We start from the raw sequence: 20,000 nt of genomic DNA, 5'->3' as shown, positions 1-20,000 counted from the left end.
GGAGTAGGAGAGAGAGAAGCAGGCTTCCTTCTGAGCAGGGAGCCTGATGCAGGGCTCAATCCCAGGACCCTGAGATCATGACCCAAGCTGAAGGCAGACGCTTAATGATAGAGCCACCCTGGCGCCCCTCATGCTATCTTTCCTATGTAATGATTTCTTAGTCCAGTAACCCATGTCTTTGGATAACTTACTATGTGCCAGGCACTGCTTTAGGCTCTGGAGATGCATTAGACAACCAAACAGAAAAATAACAGTTACTATGCAGTTGATAGTCTATTGGAATAGAAGGTAACAAAGCAAGATAAATAAGTAAAATATATATTATATTATAAAGTGATAGTACTAAAATAAAGAAGCAGGGAAGGGGGATATGAAATGTTGGCAGATTATGTTCTCGTAATCTCTTACCAAAACTTAGTAGCTTATCAAATAACAATCATTTTATTATTATCTCTTCATGTTCTCTGGGATTCACAAGTCTCAGCTGGATGATTCTCATTTGGGATCTTCCCTGCATTGTAATCAGATGACACCTGGCACTGAAGTCACCTGAATGATTATTTACTCAAGCCTGGTATCTGGGCTGGAATGTTTGATGGGTGGGCTCTCGGTGGGCATTTCTCTGCATTGCTAGCTTGGACCTTCTAATAGTATGATAGTCTCAGGGTATTTGGTCTTAAATGGTGATTGGCTTCCCCAGAGTGAACATTTCCCTAAGAGACTGAAAGAAACTGCCAGTTCTCTTAAAGGCTAAGCCCAGTACTGGAATGATGTCACTTCCACCATATTCTGTTGGTTGGAGCAGTTAAAATCCAGCTCACACTTAGAAAGATTTGGAAGAATAGACTCCACTTTTTGTTGGCTTGTGCATATGTAGAGGGAAGGATTTGATGGTTATCTGGAAGGCATGCATGCTTCCTACTCTAGGTACTGAAGATTGATAGGATAGCTATAGAAGGCCTTACTGAAAAGGTGAATCCAAAGTGAGACTGGTTAGCATGGTTGTATCTTTCTCAAGTTGTATTAAACTGTGGGGGTATAGGCAAAGACTAGGTGGGGAACTAGATTTGAACAATTAGGGTTGTGTAAGATGAGTATGTCAGAGTAGGAGGAATTGAAGGGGTGTGTAAGGCAGAGAGGATTGAGCAAAGAACTGAAGCTAGCTAAGCAGGATAGAGAAGACATTAAGCTTCTAAGAGTGAAGAAATGGCAGGTCCCAAAAAAGTGTTAGTACTAATAAGAGATTAACAAAGTTGCCGGATACAGGATTAATAAAAATCAGCAGTATGTTTATATATATCCCAATTAATCAAAAATGAGGATCAGTTTACTTAAAATAGCATAAAAAAAATAAAGTACTTAGGTATAAGTTTTAAAAAAGAAGCATAAGACTTCTATACTGATGACTGTATACCCTTGTTGGAAGAAATTAGAGGTGTACATGTGGAAAGTCACCAATAGTCATGGATCAGAAGACTTAATATTGGTAAGATGGGAATACTCCCCAAATTGACCTAAAGATTCTGCGCAATCTCTCTTAAAATCCCAGCTGGCTTCTTTGCAGGAATTGGCACGCTGATCCTGAACTTCATGAGGACATCCATAAGACTCAGAATATGCAAAATAAGTGTGAAAAAGAATGAAGTTTAAAGATTCACACTTTCTGATTTCAGAGTTTATTAAAAAGCAACAGTAATAAAAACTGGAATTGGCATGAAGGTAGACATTAGGTCAATAAAATAGAATTGAGAGTCCAGGATATCCTCTAATTTATAATCAGTTGCTTTTTGACAAGTGTGGCAAGACAGTTCAATGGCGAAAGGATAGTGTTTTTGATAAATGGTGCTGAGACAATTGGATACCATATGCAAAGAATGAAGTTGAACTACTGTCTCCCACCATACGCAAAATTAAGTCAAGATGAATCATAGACCTAAATGTAAGAGTTAAAACTATGAAGAAACTATGAAAAGTTAAAACTCAGAAGAAAACTTAGGAGTAAATCTTCATGACTTTGGGTTGGCCAATGGTTTCTTAGATATGCACCAAAAGCTAAAATGACAAAAGAAAATTCAAAATTTGGATTATATCAGTTAAAAATCTTAGACTACTTCAAAGGATACTGTCAAGAAAGTAAAAGTACAACCAGAAAATTGGAGGAAATACGTGCAAATTATATATCTGATAAGGGACTTGGATCTACAATGCATAAAGAACTCTCATAGCTCACTAGTAAAAAAAAAAACACAGTTAAATTAAAAAATGAGCAGAGGAGGGTACCTGGGTGGATCAATTGGTTAAGCAACTGCCTTTGGCTCAGGTCATGATCCTGGAGTCCCCAGATCAAGTCCCACATCAGACTCCCAGCTCCATGGGGAGTCTGCTTCTCCCTCTGATCTCCCCTCTCATGCTCTCTCTCACTGTCTCTATCTCAAATAAATAAATAAAATCTTAAAAAAAAAAAAATGATCAGAGGAAGGGTGCCTGGCTGGCTCAGCTAAGTATCCAGCTCTTTGTTTTGGCTCAGGTCCCAATCTCAGGGTTGTTTTATTGATTGCCACATTGGGCTGCACACTCAGTGCAGGGTCTGCTTGAGATTCTTTCTCCCTTTCCTTCTCCCTCCCGCTCAGCCTGTGTCCTTGCTTATGCACTCTCTCTCTCATATAAATAAATAAAATCTTAAAATGAGCAAAGGATTTGAATAGGCCTTTCTCCAAAGAAGATATGTAAGTGGCCAGTAAGCATATGTGAGGATGGTCAACACCATTAGTCATCAGGGAGGGACATGTCATAATTGTAAGATACCACTTTATACTCACTAGGGTGGGTGTAATAAAAAAGACAGATAATAAAAATGCTGACAAGGATTTGGACCTTCATTTATTGCTGGTGGGAATGAGAAGTGGTACAGCTGCTTTGGAAAGTTTGGAAAGTTTGGCCATTCCTTAAAATGTTTTAAAAATCTAGCTATCACATGACCCAGTGATTCCAATTCTAGATATATCCAAGAGAAATTAAAACATATCCACATAAAAACAGCACAGGTCCCCTGGGGATAAAAATATATGTTTATAAAAAATAAAAAATTAAAAAAAACAGCACAGGTATTCATAACAGTATTGTTTTAAGTTTACATTTAAATTCTGGTTAATTAACATACAGTATATTAGTTTCAGGTGTACAATATATTGGTTGTACAGTTCCCTATATAGCACCTGGTGCTCATCACAAGTGCACTTCTTAATCCCCATTGCCTATTTAACTCTTTCCCCCACCCACCACCCCTTTGGTAACCATCAGTTTGTTCTCTATACCTAAGAGTCTGTTTCTTGATTTGCCTCTCCTTTCCTCCCCCCCTTGCTTATTTGTTTCTTAAATTCCACATATGAGTGAAATCATGGTACTTGTCTGACTTATTTCATTTAGCATTCATCTAGCTCCATCCATGTCATTGCAAATGGCAAGATTTCATTCTTTTTTTATGGCTGAGTAATATTCCATCATATCTATCTACCTATACACACACATACACACACACACACATATATTCAGATAGATACCTATCTTATCTGAATACCATGTCTTCTTATCTATTCATCAGTAAGTAGATACCTGGGCTGTTTCTGTAAGTAGCAGCATTATTTTTAAAGCCAAAATGTAGAAACAATCCAAATGCCCATTGCTAATGAATAGATAAATAAAATGTGGTATGTCCAACAATGGAATATTTTTTAGTATAGTTGACACACAGTGTTCCATTAGTTTCAGGTATATAGCATAGTCATTCAACTTCTCTATACCTTATGGTATCCTCATAAGTGTAGTTACCATCTGTCACTGTACAATACTATTATAGGTCATTGACTATAATCCCTGTACTGTCTCTTTTATTCCCATTCTTACCATATTCATAGTATAACTGGAAGCTTGTATTTCCCTCTCCCCTTCACTCATTTTGCCCATTCCCCCAACCCCTTCCCCTCTGGCAACCATCGGTTCAATGGAATGTTGTTGTTTTGTTTTGTTTTGTTTTTTGCTATAAGAAATGGAAGTGCCAGTATAAACCACAACAGGGATATCTTTAAACACATTATGCTAAGTGAAAGAAGACAGTTACAAAGATACATGTTAAATGATTTTATTCAGATGAAATGTCCAGAATGGGAAAAATTGGAAGAGACATGAGGTAGATTAATAGTTGCTTAGGGCTGGGGGTGGGGTTAAGGGGTATGGGGTGGAATTTCTTTGGGGATAGATTGAAATGTTCTAAAATTAGGTCTTGGTGGTGGTTGTACAGTCCTGTGGATTTATTTAAAAAACATTGAGTCGTATACTTTAAGTGTGTGAATTGTATGGCAAGTGAATTATATTTCAGTAAAATTGTTAAAAAAAGAAAGTGATTGGTTCATGTGTTGGAGAGTCCCAGTAGAACAAAGGATTGTTGAAGTTGGCAGATTCATCTTTGTACATATTGAAATTACTGCTGATTATGATAGAAATACTATTGGAAAGGGTGATGGCAAGCCTGGAACTAACATCTTCAGAAAATAAGGGAAAATAACCCGAAGGAGAGTAGATTATTGCAACAGGAAAGGGTATTTGGTAGTATAATTTGATGACATAATGTAAAGCTGAGTGCTTTTATGATGGAGAGGGAGTGTGTTTTAGAAGTGGAAATAAGGAACATCAAAAAGACCTACCTCCATGTTGGAAGCCTGAGATAAAGAGGTGTGGAAGAGAAATCCCTTGAGAGGACCTACAGAGGAAATAGGGTCATCAGGGGATAGTGTATGTTCTTAATAGACTTTTATATTAATCACAAAACAATTTTGAGATATATAGGTAAATTTCTTAACACCTTCAGTTTCTTACATGGGCTTTTTGTTCTGTTACTTTTCTTTTTATAATTATATGGATCTTGAAGCTTGAGTTTGTTTTATGAATTCTATTATTACTTGATCAAATTAGTGTTTTTGTTCTCCTATTGAATCTGTTTCACATTGTTAATGTCCAAGATTGCATAGTTGGTCTGTTCTGATTTATTCATTTGTTTTATGATAGAATAGGGGATATGGATACTTGCCAAGTTGTGTTTCTAACTTATAGGAAGTTTGTTACCTCAATAGGCTGATGCCTCTCTAGAAGTCAGAGGGAGTTGATAAGTTGTAATGATTGCTAGTATTCACAGGAATTAGGAAGAATGTGGTCGTTTTCTGGAGGTATTTGTCTTAAGTCTTCCAAGTCTTCCAAGAAGCACGGACAGCCTCTTTTATGACTGTTCCAATCAATACCTTGTGAAAAATACTTTAGTTCACTTGAGAAGTTTTCTCAATACAGAAATGTAATTGATTTTGGTATTACAAAATAAGCTGGTCATCTTTGAAAAATCAGTCTCTAAGAATAGCACAAAATTTCTTTTTAACAAGATAATTGGTATGTTAATTATTCATAAAGGTCTCAAAAATTTTGGAGAATCTGATACATAGATCAGTGAGTCTAGAGATGTAAAATAACATGCTTAAACAGAAATCACTCAGTAAATAACTCCATTTCTGAGCCACTCACTTTTTGCTGCCCCAAAATAAAATTTTTGAAAACTGTACATTCTGTGTGTACCACTATTGTAAAGTTATTTAATCCCTTGCTAATATTGTCTGTAAAGTTGATTTGGTCATCAGACTATGTTATTTGAATGGTGATGGTCTTGGATTTTAAGAAGTTATGCATAAAAATACAAAGGCAATAAATTTATTACCATCTATTATGATTTAAGCGGAAATAATATTAAAAGTGATCAGACTGGTGTGATCACGACACTGACCATTCAGAAAAGATGCTGCTCATTGTATCATATTAGTACTCAACCAATTTAGGCCTGGATCTAGACATTACGTTTGGTGTTTTGTTACCAAATTTAATTTTAATCTGAAGTCTTCACAGTAGATCTTATTTTCTCCATTTTTCAAATGAAAACTCTAAGATGTAAAGAGGTAAGTCACTTAGGCAAGATCACGTAACACGTTGTTTGAGCTAGGATTTGAATAGTTTTTTTCTGGCTCTAAAGTCTGTCATTTTTTTTTTGTTTTGTTTTTTTGTTTTAAGATTTACAAGACAGAGATCATAAGTAGGCAGAGAGGCAGGCAGAGAGAGAGGAGGAAGCAGGCTCCATGCTGAGTAGAGAGCCCGAAGTGGGGCTCAATCCCAGGATCTGGGATCACGACCTGAGCGAAGGCAGAGGCTTTAACTCACTGAGCCACCCAGGCATCCCTGTCATTTTTACATTTAAACTGCCTTCCTAACATCCACTCTCTTTCAGGGGCTGAGTTCACAGTTTACCACTTGTTTGGAAGAATAGGTCGTTTTTGCCAATTTTAGAATTTTCTGCAAAATAAGCATTGTTTCTACTAATACTTCCTAAACATTTTTTTTCTTGTTCTATATTAGGACGTCTTGCATGGCTGGTGTACTTAGTTGGGACAGTTGTTGGAGGGAGGTTAACATATACCAGTACAGATGAACATGATGCTATGGATGGAGAATTATCCTGCCGGTAAGTAATGGCCATAAAATTTACAGAAATTTACATAGTGAAGAAATGTAGTTATCGAACTGGTATTATGAGCTAAAACATTTTCTATCTGGCCTTTTGAAGAAAGTATTATTTTTTTCTTATTGGTGAGAAAACCAAGGTTAGAGGTTAACTGATTTGTAGAAGTCAAATCTCTGGTAAGTGTTGTAGTCAAATATATTTTAAACTTGTATTCAAATAGTGTGATGAAGATTTAAGTTGCTTTTTATTTCTTACGACCTGATAAAGCAGGCAGAATTGCTTTGTATTGGGTGGTGGCAAAATTAGGGTGACATACATCTGGTCAAAAAGCAGTGGATAGCCAGTTACCCAATACAAGCTTTGTTGATGATTGTTGACTAGATTTTTTACCTCATGACCATAGTCTTAGTAAGAAGCAATGAATTACTTGCCTTAACACTGAGGAAAATTCCTACCTATGAATAATACATGTGAGTTGGTTTTCTTAATATTTTAATTTATTTGTAATAACATTTTTCTTTATAAGAAGGTAATACATGTTTTAATTGAACACTTAACTATTTGAAATAAAAAGAAAAGTTCATATATTATTTTGGAGATAACTATTTCTGTCATTTTGCTTAATACCTTCATGTCTTTAATTAATGCTTGAAGGTGTATGTACATTATATGTGTCTTTTTCAACATTTTTTGAACAAAAATTATATTCAACTATATTACTGTTTTATAAACTAAAATGGAGATAATAATGCCTAATTCATTTTGGGCTATTATAAGGGTTAAATGAGTTAATATTTTTAAGATGCTTAGAACAATGCCTGGCAAATAATAAGCACTATATTACCAAATACCGCCCCCGCCAAACACTTCTTTTTTTAAAAAAATCAAGCATAATATTGTGAACATTATACCTAGACATTAAATATTCTAAGCTGTACTATAATTTAAATATATCCCAGTTTTTGGAATTTCAGGTTGTTTCTCAATTTTTCTATATTGTAAACTGCTTTGAGGTGAATATTCTTTTAGTTATATCTTTATATAGGTTAAAATAATTTCATTAGAGTTAATTCCTAAAGGCTACATAGTTGGTTGAATGGTCTGCAGCATTTTAAAGAGTTTTTTAGTACTTACTACCAAAAGACCTTCTGGAAGAGTTGTACCAGTTTATTTTCTGAACTCAAAGGCTCTGAGACCGGTTTTTCTGCAGTTGAAGCTAGAAGCTAGCTGAAGCTAGATAATAGAATTCTTTTCCCTGCCAGTTTATAGATAACAAATGTCTTGTTTTGATTTCTGTTGCTTTGGTTACAAGTGGTTTCAAACATTCTTTTCCATCCCTATTCTTCGCAATCGTATTTTCTTTTTGTGGTTTTTAAACATATGTAGATTGTATCATTTAGCTGCTTTTGTTTTGTGATTATCTTTCCTCATTTATCTATAAGAACTCAGTGTATTGTCAAAGATCTTAATATTTAGTATTCATTTTGAAAATGTCTTCTCCATGTTTTTAGTTTGTTTCAGAAATTTCTCTTGTCACAGACCTGTACCCCTAGGGCTAATAATACATTATATTAATAAAAAAAATAAAAAATTAAAAAAAGAAATTTCTCTTGTAATGGATTTAAATATTTATATATTGAGATCTGTGAATTTTTCCCCTCATATTTTCCCCTTTCTTCAGACTTAGAAGGTTGTTCCACACCCAGATATTAAAAATTTTCACCTAGATTTTCTCCTAGTTGTTTTATGGTTTCAGCTTTTTATACTCAATTTTTAGTACTTGACATTTGTTTTATATACTTTTCCCGAAGTTCCCATAGTATTAACCAATTAATGCGAGCCCTACCCTTTACAGACTTGAAATGCTACTTTTATCTTTACACAAAATTCTTAGGTCTTTTTTAAGCCTTTCATTCTTTTCCATTCATCTTAGAAGTCTGTTTTCCTCCTTGTAGAATAGAATATAATGGAAATAATTCATTGCTCCTTATTGAAGGTATGGTCATGAAGTGAAAAACCTGTCCATGTTCATAAACAAAGCTTGTATTGGGTAACTGACTATCCATTGCTCTTTTTTTTTTTTTAAGATTTTATTTTTTTGAGAGAGAGAGAGAGATACAGAGTGAGAGAGAGCATGAGAGGGGTGGTCAGAGGGAGAAGCAGACTCCCCATGCTGCTGGGAGCCTGATGCGGGACTCGATCCCAGGACTCCGGGATCATGACCTGAGCCAAAGGCAGTCGCTTAACCAACTGAGCAACCCAGCTGCCCTCCATTGCTTTTGACCACATGTATGCCACCCAAATTTTGCCACCACCCAATATACACCACTATCACCCTACCAAGGTCCTTAAAATTATTAGACCTAGTTGTGGCATTTTCCTTCCTTACTATTTCTAAATATATCCCTGAGTATTTAATAAATTTGTTACCATTCTGAATAGAAATTTTTCTCTTCATTCCATACTCTTTTTAACCTTTAAACTAGCACTTGCTTTAGTGAAACTTGAGTCTGAATGGAACATAAATATTTTTAGCTTTCCTAAGATTTATTTCTAATATCAAATAACTTTAAAATATGAAGAGGGTATTCTTAGGATGTTTTGGTTAATTTTAAACAGTGAATAGTTTGCTTCTGTGCCATCTTTTAATATTACATAATTAGTAAAGTGAAAAGTATACTTTTTGCTATAATTAGTTTGATTTTTAAGTTTTCATCATCAAGTAGAGAAATACCCACTGGCATTATTTTCCTGAGAAATATATAACAGGAAATAAACAAAAGCAGGTGTATATTTGCTAAGGAAATAAACAAAAGCAGGTGTATATTTGCCAAGTACAAAATTTTAATTTTTTCTTGAAGCAACAAACATATTTAACTTTAAATAAGATGTGATTTGTGTTTTAGCCATTGCCTAGAAAAACAAAGTGTTAGGTGAATTCTGTGGTCTAAGGCTTTATTGACGGGGAGAATGGGGTATTTTCAAGGAAGGAACAGGAAGAGTGAGAGAGTAAGAGAAGACAAATATAGTCCGTGCTCTCAACTCACATATTTCATTTTTGCAAATTTGTGTACTTGCTAAAATTTATTTGTAACCCCAAAACCAATACTCATGGTGCTACTGCATTCATTTTTGGATATGTGCTTGGTATGAAAAATTTGAGTTGCCTGAAACCCACTTTCCCGGGTGAGGCTGAACGGATGCTGTCTGTACCTTCTTGTTTCAAACTCTCAAGCTGTAAATAAGTGTCCTTTTCGTTGTCTGTTTAATGCCCTATATCTCACATTTTTGTGCTTTTTATTGGTGGTTTTGCTTTTTACACTGGTCCCTGATACAGTTCTATAGAGTTCCTAGGCACAAAAAAAACCTGTGAAGTACCTTACAGAGAAAATATATATGTTAGGTAAGCCTTGTTCAGGCACAAATTACTGTGTTGTTGGCCAAGAGTTCAGTGTTAGTGAATCAACAATATATTAAGTAAGATGTCTTTAAAGAGAAACACACATAAAGTTACGTGTTGATTGACTGATAAAAACATTGTAGCCAGAGTTCCGCAGGCACCCTAACCCTGTGTCTCCTCTGGGAATGTAGTGGCTCAGTATTCATTAACTCACTTTGCTTAATGTCTTTAATAGAATATAACCACCATGAATAATGAGAATCAAGTATATAAGGTAGTATATTACACACCTGGTTGCTCATTATTATAGGAGTTTTCCATAGAGGCCACATGGAACCACTGTGCTTGAAAACAGCCCATGGTGGTAGCAGGAAGACAGGGGACTAGGGGCAAGCCATTTTTCTGTTAGCTTATTTCTGTGTCCCGTTTCTTATTAGTTTCCTTATTTCTGTGTTCCATTTCGTATTAAAGTCTACTCCTGGGTTGTTTTAACTTTTTCATACTTGATAACTGCATTGCCTGGCCTCTTTGAGGTGCCATTGGGGAAGCCAGAGCTTCTGTTGGTCCTACTGAATTGGGAGGTAGGGCTGGAGCTGTCATAGACCTCTCTTCTCCCCTGGGTGAGGATTTACAACTGCAGGAACTATGTACATTTTTACTGGAGCTACAAGGCAAATAGTTGAGGCCAGGGGTGGGGTGAGAGGTAATGAATAGGTTGGTGGGTATGTAAACAGGACTAAGCAGATTCAACGTGGGGCATAGAAAAAACATAAATATGTGTTTTAAAATACTGAGATTTTAAATTGAGTAAGAATGATTTTATTTATTTGACAGATTTTATTTATTTATCTGACAGAGATCACAGGTAGGCAGAGAGGCAGGCAGAAGGAAAGAGGAGGAAGCAGGCTCCCTGCTGAGCAGAGTTCCCGATGTGGGGCTCGATCCCAGGACCCTGGGATCATGACCTGAGGTGAAGGCAGAGGCTTTAACCCACTGAGCCACCCAGGCGCCCCAATAAGAATGATGTTTTATGTAGAATTTTAAAATATCAATTTCCTATGAAGAAGTTCCAAGTAACTGAATACTGTTGCCTTCTATGTGTTGTTATATGATACCTTTCTAACTCCTGGGAGAGCGCTACCAATTGGAAGATCGTGAAGCTTCTGCCAAAAACCTGCATGCTATTTTATCAAGAAAAGGTTAATATTCATAAAAGCTCCCCATATTGTGATCATTTTAATTAAAACATGTTACTTTAAAATATTTAAATATGCTTCTTTAACTTAGCAAATTGTGTTCAGACCATGCAATTCTAATTAAGTAAAGGTAATTTTATAGTCATTCCGGTTTCATTCATCATTACTAGAATGTAAACCTCTTGAGAATTTACCCAGAGATTTTGTTTTATTGATCCTGTATCCTCTCAGTTTGCTCGTGCCAGTAGAGCGGCTGCTTCTGTTAGAGGCTTATTTCTCTCAGTTATGCCACCCTCCGTCTCTCCTTGTTTCTCTGACCTGTTCATCTCCCCGTTATCCTTGCAGCATTCATTGAAACCTTTGGCAGCTAGCTCAGAGTTTTGCTCTCTCCCCCAGACTCTGCTTGCCTGTGGATGACTTCAGTTTCTTTCCCATGAAATCATGTTATTCTACTCTTCTCTATCCATAAGCTTCCAGTGGCTTCCTGTCACATTTGAAACAAGTGCCAGGGTCGTTGTCATGGCTCAGAGCCAGCGTCGTTGTCATGGCTCAGAGCTCCCTGCGCGTCCTGTGCTACCTGACTTCGTTTCCTACCCCTTCTCATACAGCTCAACCACACTGGCCTCCTTGCTCTTCTTTGAGCGTTACCAAGTATGTTCTCACTTTAGGACCTCTGCACTTCTGCTAGGAATGCTTTCCTCTAGATATTTATACAGAACTCCTTCACTTCATTCAGGGGTGTACCCAGCTGTCTCTTCCTGCCCTGACTTCCCAATCCAAAATAACATCCTTTTCCCAGTTTATTTTTTTCATGATACTTATTACCTCTTGATGTTTATTTGTTCATTCCAGTAGAGTAAGGGAAGGAATAAGCTTTATCTGCTTTGTTCACTGCTGTATTTTTATCTCATTTGCCTGACAAAACCTTAACCTTAAAGGAATTCAGAGTTTTCTCTGATTTGCTGAGTGATAATAAAAGAAATTGTACACCACTGTATATAGGTACCATTTGTCAATGAAGATACCATTTTTTACCCCAGCTGAGCCTTCAGCATTGCTCAGTGATTGTCTGTTGTTTTAGTAATTCTTGTCTTCTGACTTCCAAATTATGTTGAACTGTTTCACTTGCAAGTTGTGTTCCACCTGTGTCTTCAGTTCAGTGGCTAAAATTAAACTCCTGTCTTCCCTTCCCTCCCAGTCCTGACTCTCTTCTGTCTCATCACCATCCACTCAGTTGTTTAAGCCTGCATCCCAGGAGTTATCCTTACCTTTTCCTTTTTCCTCTCTCTAACATCCGTGTAGCCTTCATTTCCAAATCCTCTCATTTCCACCTTCTAGTTAGTTAGGCCAGTTAGTCCAGTTGTTTCTGTCTCCCCTGCCATTTTAGCTCTTACCGTCTTTCACTTGGGTTCATGCTACAGTTTTATATGGATGCCTTGCTTCCTTCCTGGCTTTCTGAAGTACAGATCTCATTATGTCAGTGCTTTGCTCACACTCTGCAATGCTTTCCATTGCTATTGGGTTTAAAATCAACGTGGCTCATCGGGTTCTTCATGATCTGGCTCCCGCATGTCTCATTAGCCTCATTTTCTGATGTTGGTTGTTTTATAGCCACATTTCACTTTTTTCAGCTCTTAAATGAGTCATGCGTTTTCTTCCCTTTTTATTTAGCTATCTAGCTACACAGGCTTTCCCCTTTCTCTGGACACACTCTTTATTTGCCCTGTTCTATCCTAGAATATTATGAATTCTTTACTGATTTCTTTGTATTGTTTATTATAGCACTTGTCATTCTTTATTTTAATTGCTTGTTTTATTTTATGTCTTTTGCTGTACAGACTCTAGCTATCTGGAGGACTAGGAATGTCTATATTTTGTTCACTGTTATACTCTGGACTTGCAATGCACACCTGCCATTAGTAGGCCCTCAGATATTTGTTGACTGAATGAATACTTATTTATTTGGATAGGTAGGGGAGTATAAACAACCAAGTACCCAAAATTCACTTCTTTGAATTTGAAATGGTGTGCTTATTTTGGACCAAAATGATTTAATGTTATATTTGTCTTTTTTATTCCCTCCGTGCTCTTTACCAAAAATAATTTAACATAAAGAGAAAAATAAATGTAGGGCAATGAATGGTAGCTGAAAGTGAATATTATATATGCAATACAAGCTCTGGCCTTAATTACTTTTCAGGGTGGCCGCAAATCTTTGACGGGCACCATGGCAGAGACTACTAGCTGCAGTGTCTCTTCTTCCCTTCTTCTGAAGTAGTAGAGTACCTCATTATTTTGCGAGGCATGTGGCCACCTGAATAAAGTCTGGATTTACTAGACTCTCTTGCAGCTAGGTGTGGTTAAGTGATTGTATTCTAGGCAGACAAATGTGAACAGATGTGGTATATGCAAGAGGAGTGGACATAATGGGAGCTGAAGTAGCCATTGTCCACCAGAGAGTGATTGTTTGAATGCAGGCAAGTTAACAACAAGACAAAAGGCATCGGAGTCTCTGATTCAGTGGGAAGCACTAGCTTGTCCAGGAGCACTGTCTTGGATATTTGCCTGAGAAAGAAATAAATATCCATATTGTTTAAGCCATGATTACTTGGATGTTAGACTTTGGCAACTGAACTTCCTGTGCAACTACCAAAAGATCTTTGACAAATGCATACTGTACCCTGCTGGGAATTCTTTCCTGCTTTCCTGCTGGGATGGCATTTCCTCTTAGGCAAATGAAAATCACCAGCTCAACTTGAGTTGTAAAGGCATCCCAACAAAGTGTCTTCTGGTTTCACATCTTCCTATGATTTTGGAATGTATGCTATAAAAAAGGAAAAAAAAAATTAAAGGAGCGAGTACGTTGAATCCACAAAGTGCAAGAGTAGGAAAAGGAAAGTCCAACTCAGTAAATAATTAAAAAAAAAAAAAAAAAGATATACCTGTTCAAGTCATGTGAAAAATCACCTGGATCTAGGCATAGTTTGATGCGTATATCTATTTATTTAACTAAAAATTACTCCAGCAATCTGCTAATTCAGAAATATCCAGACTAAAAGTCAGCTTTGTCACTCCTCTCAAAATTACAGAACAGACATATCTTCTTAGGGGAAAACAAAAAACAAAAAACAAAAACATCCCAGCAACTTGGCTACAGTAATCTAATTCTTAAATTTGTTCATCAGTTAATTTCCCTTCATAAATTTTAATGTATTAAGGATACGTGGCAAATGAATGTTACTTTTAAATAATATAAATATAGGAAATCATAACCATAAAATGGTTTTCAACATATTATTTCATAATACTTTGGCAACAGATCCCAACCTTTTCTTTTTTTCCTCCATTATTAAAGATTATTTATTTATTTGAGAGAGAGAGTGCAAGCAGGAGCAGAGGAGGAAGGAGAGGGATAAGCAGATCTCCCTCTGAGTGCACAGCCTGACTCAGGGCTCAATCCCAAGATTGGACCTGAGCCAAAACCAAGAGTTAGATGCTTAATTGACTCAGCCACCCAGACGCCCCATAAGTCCCAACTTTTTTAAGAGAAGTTTATATGCTATAACCTAGACAATCTGTAGAATTCTTTGGAAGTAGGGAAGAGGGCAATAGTTGTATTTCCTTGAAATATGAACTTACATGCAAAATGAGATGCTCAGAGTTTGAGATAGTCTTTAATTTACATCCATTGAAAATAATGTTTTGGAAAAATACTAAATAATTTGAAAAACATTGATCAAGGTATATTTATTGAGACTGATCACTGGAATACAATGTAAGGTCTGCTAAAGGAATATGAATGCATAAATGAACTGAGGGTATATGATAAGGAATATAGTTGAAATGGTGAGCAAAAGATAGATTATATAAGAAGGAAATGGCGTTGAAGCACCTGGCTAAAATGGGGAAACTGGTAAAAAATGTTGATCCATATCTCACTAAATGTGTTCAAGATAAGGTCAAATATGTGAGGGAGGTAAATGTAAAGACAAAACAAAACAAACCCCCTCAGATTTAGTGAAGACCTTGTTAGTATGCAAAATCCATTTAAAAAATTGATGAAGGGACGCCTGGGTGGCTCAGTCAGTTGAGCATCTGCCTGCCTTCTGCTCAGGTCATGATCTCAGAGTCCTGGGATCAAGTCCTACATTGGCCTCCTTGCTCGGTGGGGAGCCTGCTTCTCCCTCTGTCTGCTCTACCTGTTGCTCCCCCTGTTTGTGCTCTCTCTCTTTGACAAATAAATAAATTAAATTTTCAAAAATTAAATAAGTAAAAATTTGATGAAAGGAGTATGGGTGGCTCAGTTGGTTAAGTGTTGAACTCTTGGTTTTGATTAAGGTCATGATCTCATGGGGGGTGGCTTCGAGCCCCAAGTCTGGCTTTGCACTTAGTGTGGAGTCTGCTTGAAGATTTTTTCCCTCTGCCAGCCCCCCCAACTCATGCATTCTCTCTAAATAAATAAATAAATCTTTAAAAAAATGAATGAAAATTTTGTATAGCAAAAACTTCTCCACAGCATTAAAAACACCATAATCAGGGGCGCCTGGGTAGCACAGTGGATTAAGCCTCTGCCTTTGGCTCAGGTCATGATCTCAGGGTCCTGGGATCCAGCCCCACATCAGGCTCTCTGCTCAGCAAGGAGCCTGCTTCCTCCTCTCTGCCTGCCTCTCTGCCTACTTGTGATCTCTCTGTTGAATAAATAAATAAAATCTTTAAAAAAACCAACAACTCCATAATCAAAGTCAAGAGACAACACTGAGAAAAAATTTTATAGCTGAATCAAAGACAAAGAACTCAGTTTTCTAATATATAAAGAATTCATAGAAATCAAAATAAAGTGACAGCCCAGTAGGAAGAATTGGCAAAGAATATGGACAAATAGGTCACAAGCAAGGACATACACATGGCTTAAAAACATAGAAAAATTTTAACCTCACATACGTGAGAGAAATATAAAATAAAATTGCACTGAGATGCCATTTTTCAGATTTCAGTGAATATTTTAGAGTGTCATGTCATCTGAACTATCTGACTGTATATAGACACTTACAGACTGGAGATAGGAATATAAATTGTTTCAATTTCTATGGAGAACAATTTATTAAAAGGATCAACATTTTAAGAATTTATATTCTTTAAACTAGTGGTTTTACTTTTAGAAGTGTATGTTTTAATATACATGTGTGAAATGATGTATACAAGATGGTTAATTGCAGCATTTTTGCAACAGCAAAAATTTTAAGCTGTGCCCATGTGTAGGAGAACGTTTGAAAATATTATAGCATATTCATGTAATATAAACAGTTGCAAGAGAGAATGAGGAAACTCTTGATGTCTGATATGTAAAGATCTCTAAGATAAATGGAAAAAGCTAGGGTTGGAACCGTAAGAATAATAGTATGTTCCATATGTTTAAAAGAGTTGGGAGGAGAACATACAGTCATATTTGTCTATATATACATTTAACAAAATCTCTGGAAGGACACAGGAACTACTAATAGCATGTGTATATGTTCCTGTGTGCATACGTGAAAGGAAGCATGCAGGTCAGGACTAGATATAGCTGTCTTTGTGCAGTTAGAAAAAGAAGAAAAAAGTGCTGGTCCTCAGTAACCTCCACTTCTTGATCCTTAAGAAAGATGATTATAATAAGCTGGTTTTGTTAACGTCAGAGACTTGGCAGCCATCCATTGGAAATTTTTAATGAAAATAGGCAATACAAGGATTTCTTTTTTCAAAAACTCTAGACTAAGCTTTTTATTATATTGAGTTAAATTTTTTCTCTAGGAAATTTGACTTAACCTTCAGTTACTTTGTGATTATCTGGTAATAGTAGTTGTATAATTATATTAAAAATACTTAATTATATAAAAACATTAAGATTGAATGAAAAGGTAAAACACAAAACTACACATTCAATATCATTTTTCTTGTACTGAAATTTTATATAGATGTAGATATTAATTTATATCTATATATATTACATATAATTATAGGTATTTACTTATATATGTGCATAATATATTTATATGTATATGTCATATGCATTTATACCTAAATTTTTAATGAAATAATAGTATGTCCTTATAGGTTTCTCTCTATGTTCGTGTATGTGTATGTCTTAGGAAAAAGACTAGAAGGAATTAGGGACTTAGACCCAATTGTTATCTCTTAGTAGTAGGATTTCAGATGGTTTTTTTTTTTTTTTTTTCAGATGGTTTTTAAAATATTTTCTTTGTAAGCTTTTGTATTTCCCCACATTTAAGTGATTATATATTACATTACATTGATGATAAATGTTTTAATGTTGTTTCTCGAAGAATTTTTACTGAAGTCTTTTTTTCTCCTTCATGAAAAGAGTTTTTCAGCTTATATCCTTAATGGATACCGGATTGCCTCAGTGTTCTAATGAGAAAATAGAGCTTGCAATTCTGTGGTTCTTGGATCAGTTTCGTAAAACGTACGTTGGCGATCAACTTCAAAGAACCTCAAAGGTAGGTTTTTACTAGAGATTTTTTAAAAAACTCTTACTGAAAATGAAGAAAGATGTTCACATATAATAGCTTTAAGCTGAATGATATTTTTAGGCAATTTCTACCTAAGAAATTTAATTGATTAATTGAAATCAATTGATTAATTGGCATTGAAGACAACTTGAGATTAATTTGCTTATTATATGCCTAGATTTATCATTTTCTTTGAAGATTGATTGGCAGAGTTAGTGAATGTTTTTTATGTGGGTAGTCATTAAAGAACTACGATTATTTTAAACACTTTAAAAGATTTTGCCTTATATTTATTTCAAAGTATAAAACAAAAGATTTCCTCTTTTAGTAGTTCTGGGCTTTTTTTGGTCACTTATTTATGTGGTTTCTAGTATATTTTTCTCTCATTACTCGGCATTTTTACGTGATAACTGATGAGGATCAGGAGAGCTAGACCTGTCTGTGAGAGGCCACAGTTAAATCACCTTAATGTAGAGGATACTCGTAGTATGAGGATTGAAAGTTTAGCATCAACAAATTTCGATGAATTGATTTTAAGGCATAATGAGGGATTATTGAGGGCTAATTTATGTAAATCCTAACCGGATATTTAGTAGTACTTGTGACACTGAATAAGATCTATGAGGTTTTCTTTTGCTTCTGAAATAGTAATTCTTTCTAAGCCTTCTCTATAAGAAGTCCTAAGGACAATCTTACCTCCTTTGGATTTATAACTTCTATTAGTAATGTTGAAGGATTTCTTACTTGAAATATTTAGAATAAGCTTTTAATATTGAACTGAGTTTTTTCCCCTATGTGAAATTTAGCATAACCTTCAATACATTTATGCTTTTCCGTTCATAATAGTCGTATAACAGTGGGAAAAATTTTTGTTTGGTTTTGTTAATATCATCCTTTCGTTTATTTTGGGTTTATTTTCTTTGCTTTTTAAGAAAGTGATATAGCTTGGTGCTTCCCTTTTTCAAATATATTGTGATATTTTATTGCCATTTCAATAAAACTTTCTTAGAATTTAGTTGCCATTGAATGAGACCATTAGGGAGAAAAAGGAGTAACTAGAAATAATTAGAGTCAGACCAAATTAGAGTCAGACAAAAATTACATGGTATGACATTTATATAGGGTATCTCTTTTAAAATCCAAGTTGTGTTACTTGAAGGTTGAGAATAAATCAAATTATGATAAATTGTTTGATTTTAAATGTACCCAGAGAGTTTGATATTTTGCTTTCACAAAAGTGAAATATATATATATACTCTTTAAATATTAGTAATCCAATATATGTTTGGTCTGGGTCTTAAATCAGAATAGTAAAACATGGAGTAGAAAAGCCTTCATATTAATTGTGTTTAAAGTACTAGGAAAGATATATGTAAAATGACACTAGTTGTTTACATCAATGGGATTTAGTAATTTTTTTCCAGAATTTTTGTTGTTACATTAAAAAAAATAGAAAAAATACATGTGAGAGTTTTAGATGTCAAGAAACAGGTGACAGAAAAAGACACATTTATATCTTTATAAGGTAATCGGGAAAAAAAGTGAATTATAGAAGGTCGGTTTTTCTTTTTTGGAAGAGCTTACAAATTAGGGAAAAATGAGCGTATCATAGACTGGGGTTGATTCTTCCATTATAACTTAATGTTTTTGGTGTATGCATCTAATGCTGTTTTTTTTAAAAGTGGTAGTCCTACAGTGATTTTATTTCCAAGGTGTTCCTACTGCACAGTCCTAAAGGGAAGTCAGAGCTTTCTGCTTTCCCTTTCTCGGGCTTGTCTGCCAATCTGCCTTTGTAAAGCCTTGAAGAGAGTTTTGGGGGGTCCTTGATATGTGCCCTGGCACTCCTCTAGGAACTCTTCACACTCCTTCTAATCCTTACAGTAATCCTGCAAAGTTGGTATTATTTTGCTTGTTTCTCTTTTTCAAAGTTGAGATTATGGTTCCCATTTTACAAATGAAACAAACCATCTGAGACATTTTAAGTTCTCTACTAGTTTTTTGGCAACCAACCAAGGAAGAGCAGATGGAAAATAATTTTTTTTTTTTTTGTGAGTATATTGTCACATTCCAAACTGTGGCAAAAAAAGGGGAGAGTGTTAGATAACTAGTAGGCAAAAAATACTTAGTGTGCACTTTTCTTTAATCAGTAACTATACTGAACACTCTTAAGCATTATCTCATTTAATTGAACCATATAAAGCATGACTTACAAAGTTCTTCCCAGTCTTTTTTCTATGTATGTGAGCAGTTTCATGTGTCAGTCCTCCATATTTGTACTACATACTTTATGTATATTGAAGTTTTTTCAACTTCAACAGCTTGTGTTCTCTGTCGATTCTGGGCCTTCA

At 35.4% G+C, this 20,000-nt stretch overlaps 1 protein-coding gene across 7 annotated transcripts in view; it reads left to right on the top strand.

Annotated features, from left to right (window-relative positions):
• Window positions 1–20,000, top strand: part of RANBP17 (RAN binding protein 17) — a 314,133-nt gene that overhangs the window by 58,486 nt on the left and 235,647 nt on the right. For all 7 annotated transcript variants that reach the window (XR_004284119.1, XM_032337027.1, XM_032337025.1 and 4 more), the window contains 2 exons: window positions 6,445–6,550; window positions 17,505–17,640. Coding sequence is in view for 6 of the 7 variants with exons in the window: in XM_032337027.1 (XP_032192918.1) it covers window positions 6,445–6,550; window positions 17,505–17,640 (242 nt within the window). In the remaining variant the exon portion in view is untranslated. The remainder of the gene's footprint in view (window positions 1–6,444; window positions 6,551–17,504; window positions 17,641–20,000) is intronic.

The sequence above is a fragment of the Mustela erminea genome, chromosome 3, assembly GCF_009829155.1.
Source record: "Mustela erminea isolate mMusErm1 chromosome 3, mMusErm1.Pri, whole genome shotgun sequence".
Taxonomy (NCBI): domain Eukaryota; kingdom Metazoa; phylum Chordata; class Mammalia; order Carnivora; family Mustelidae; genus Mustela; species Mustela erminea.
The sequence above is the reverse complement of the archived record's forward strand: the minus strand, read 5'-3'. Positions and strand labels throughout refer to the sequence as shown.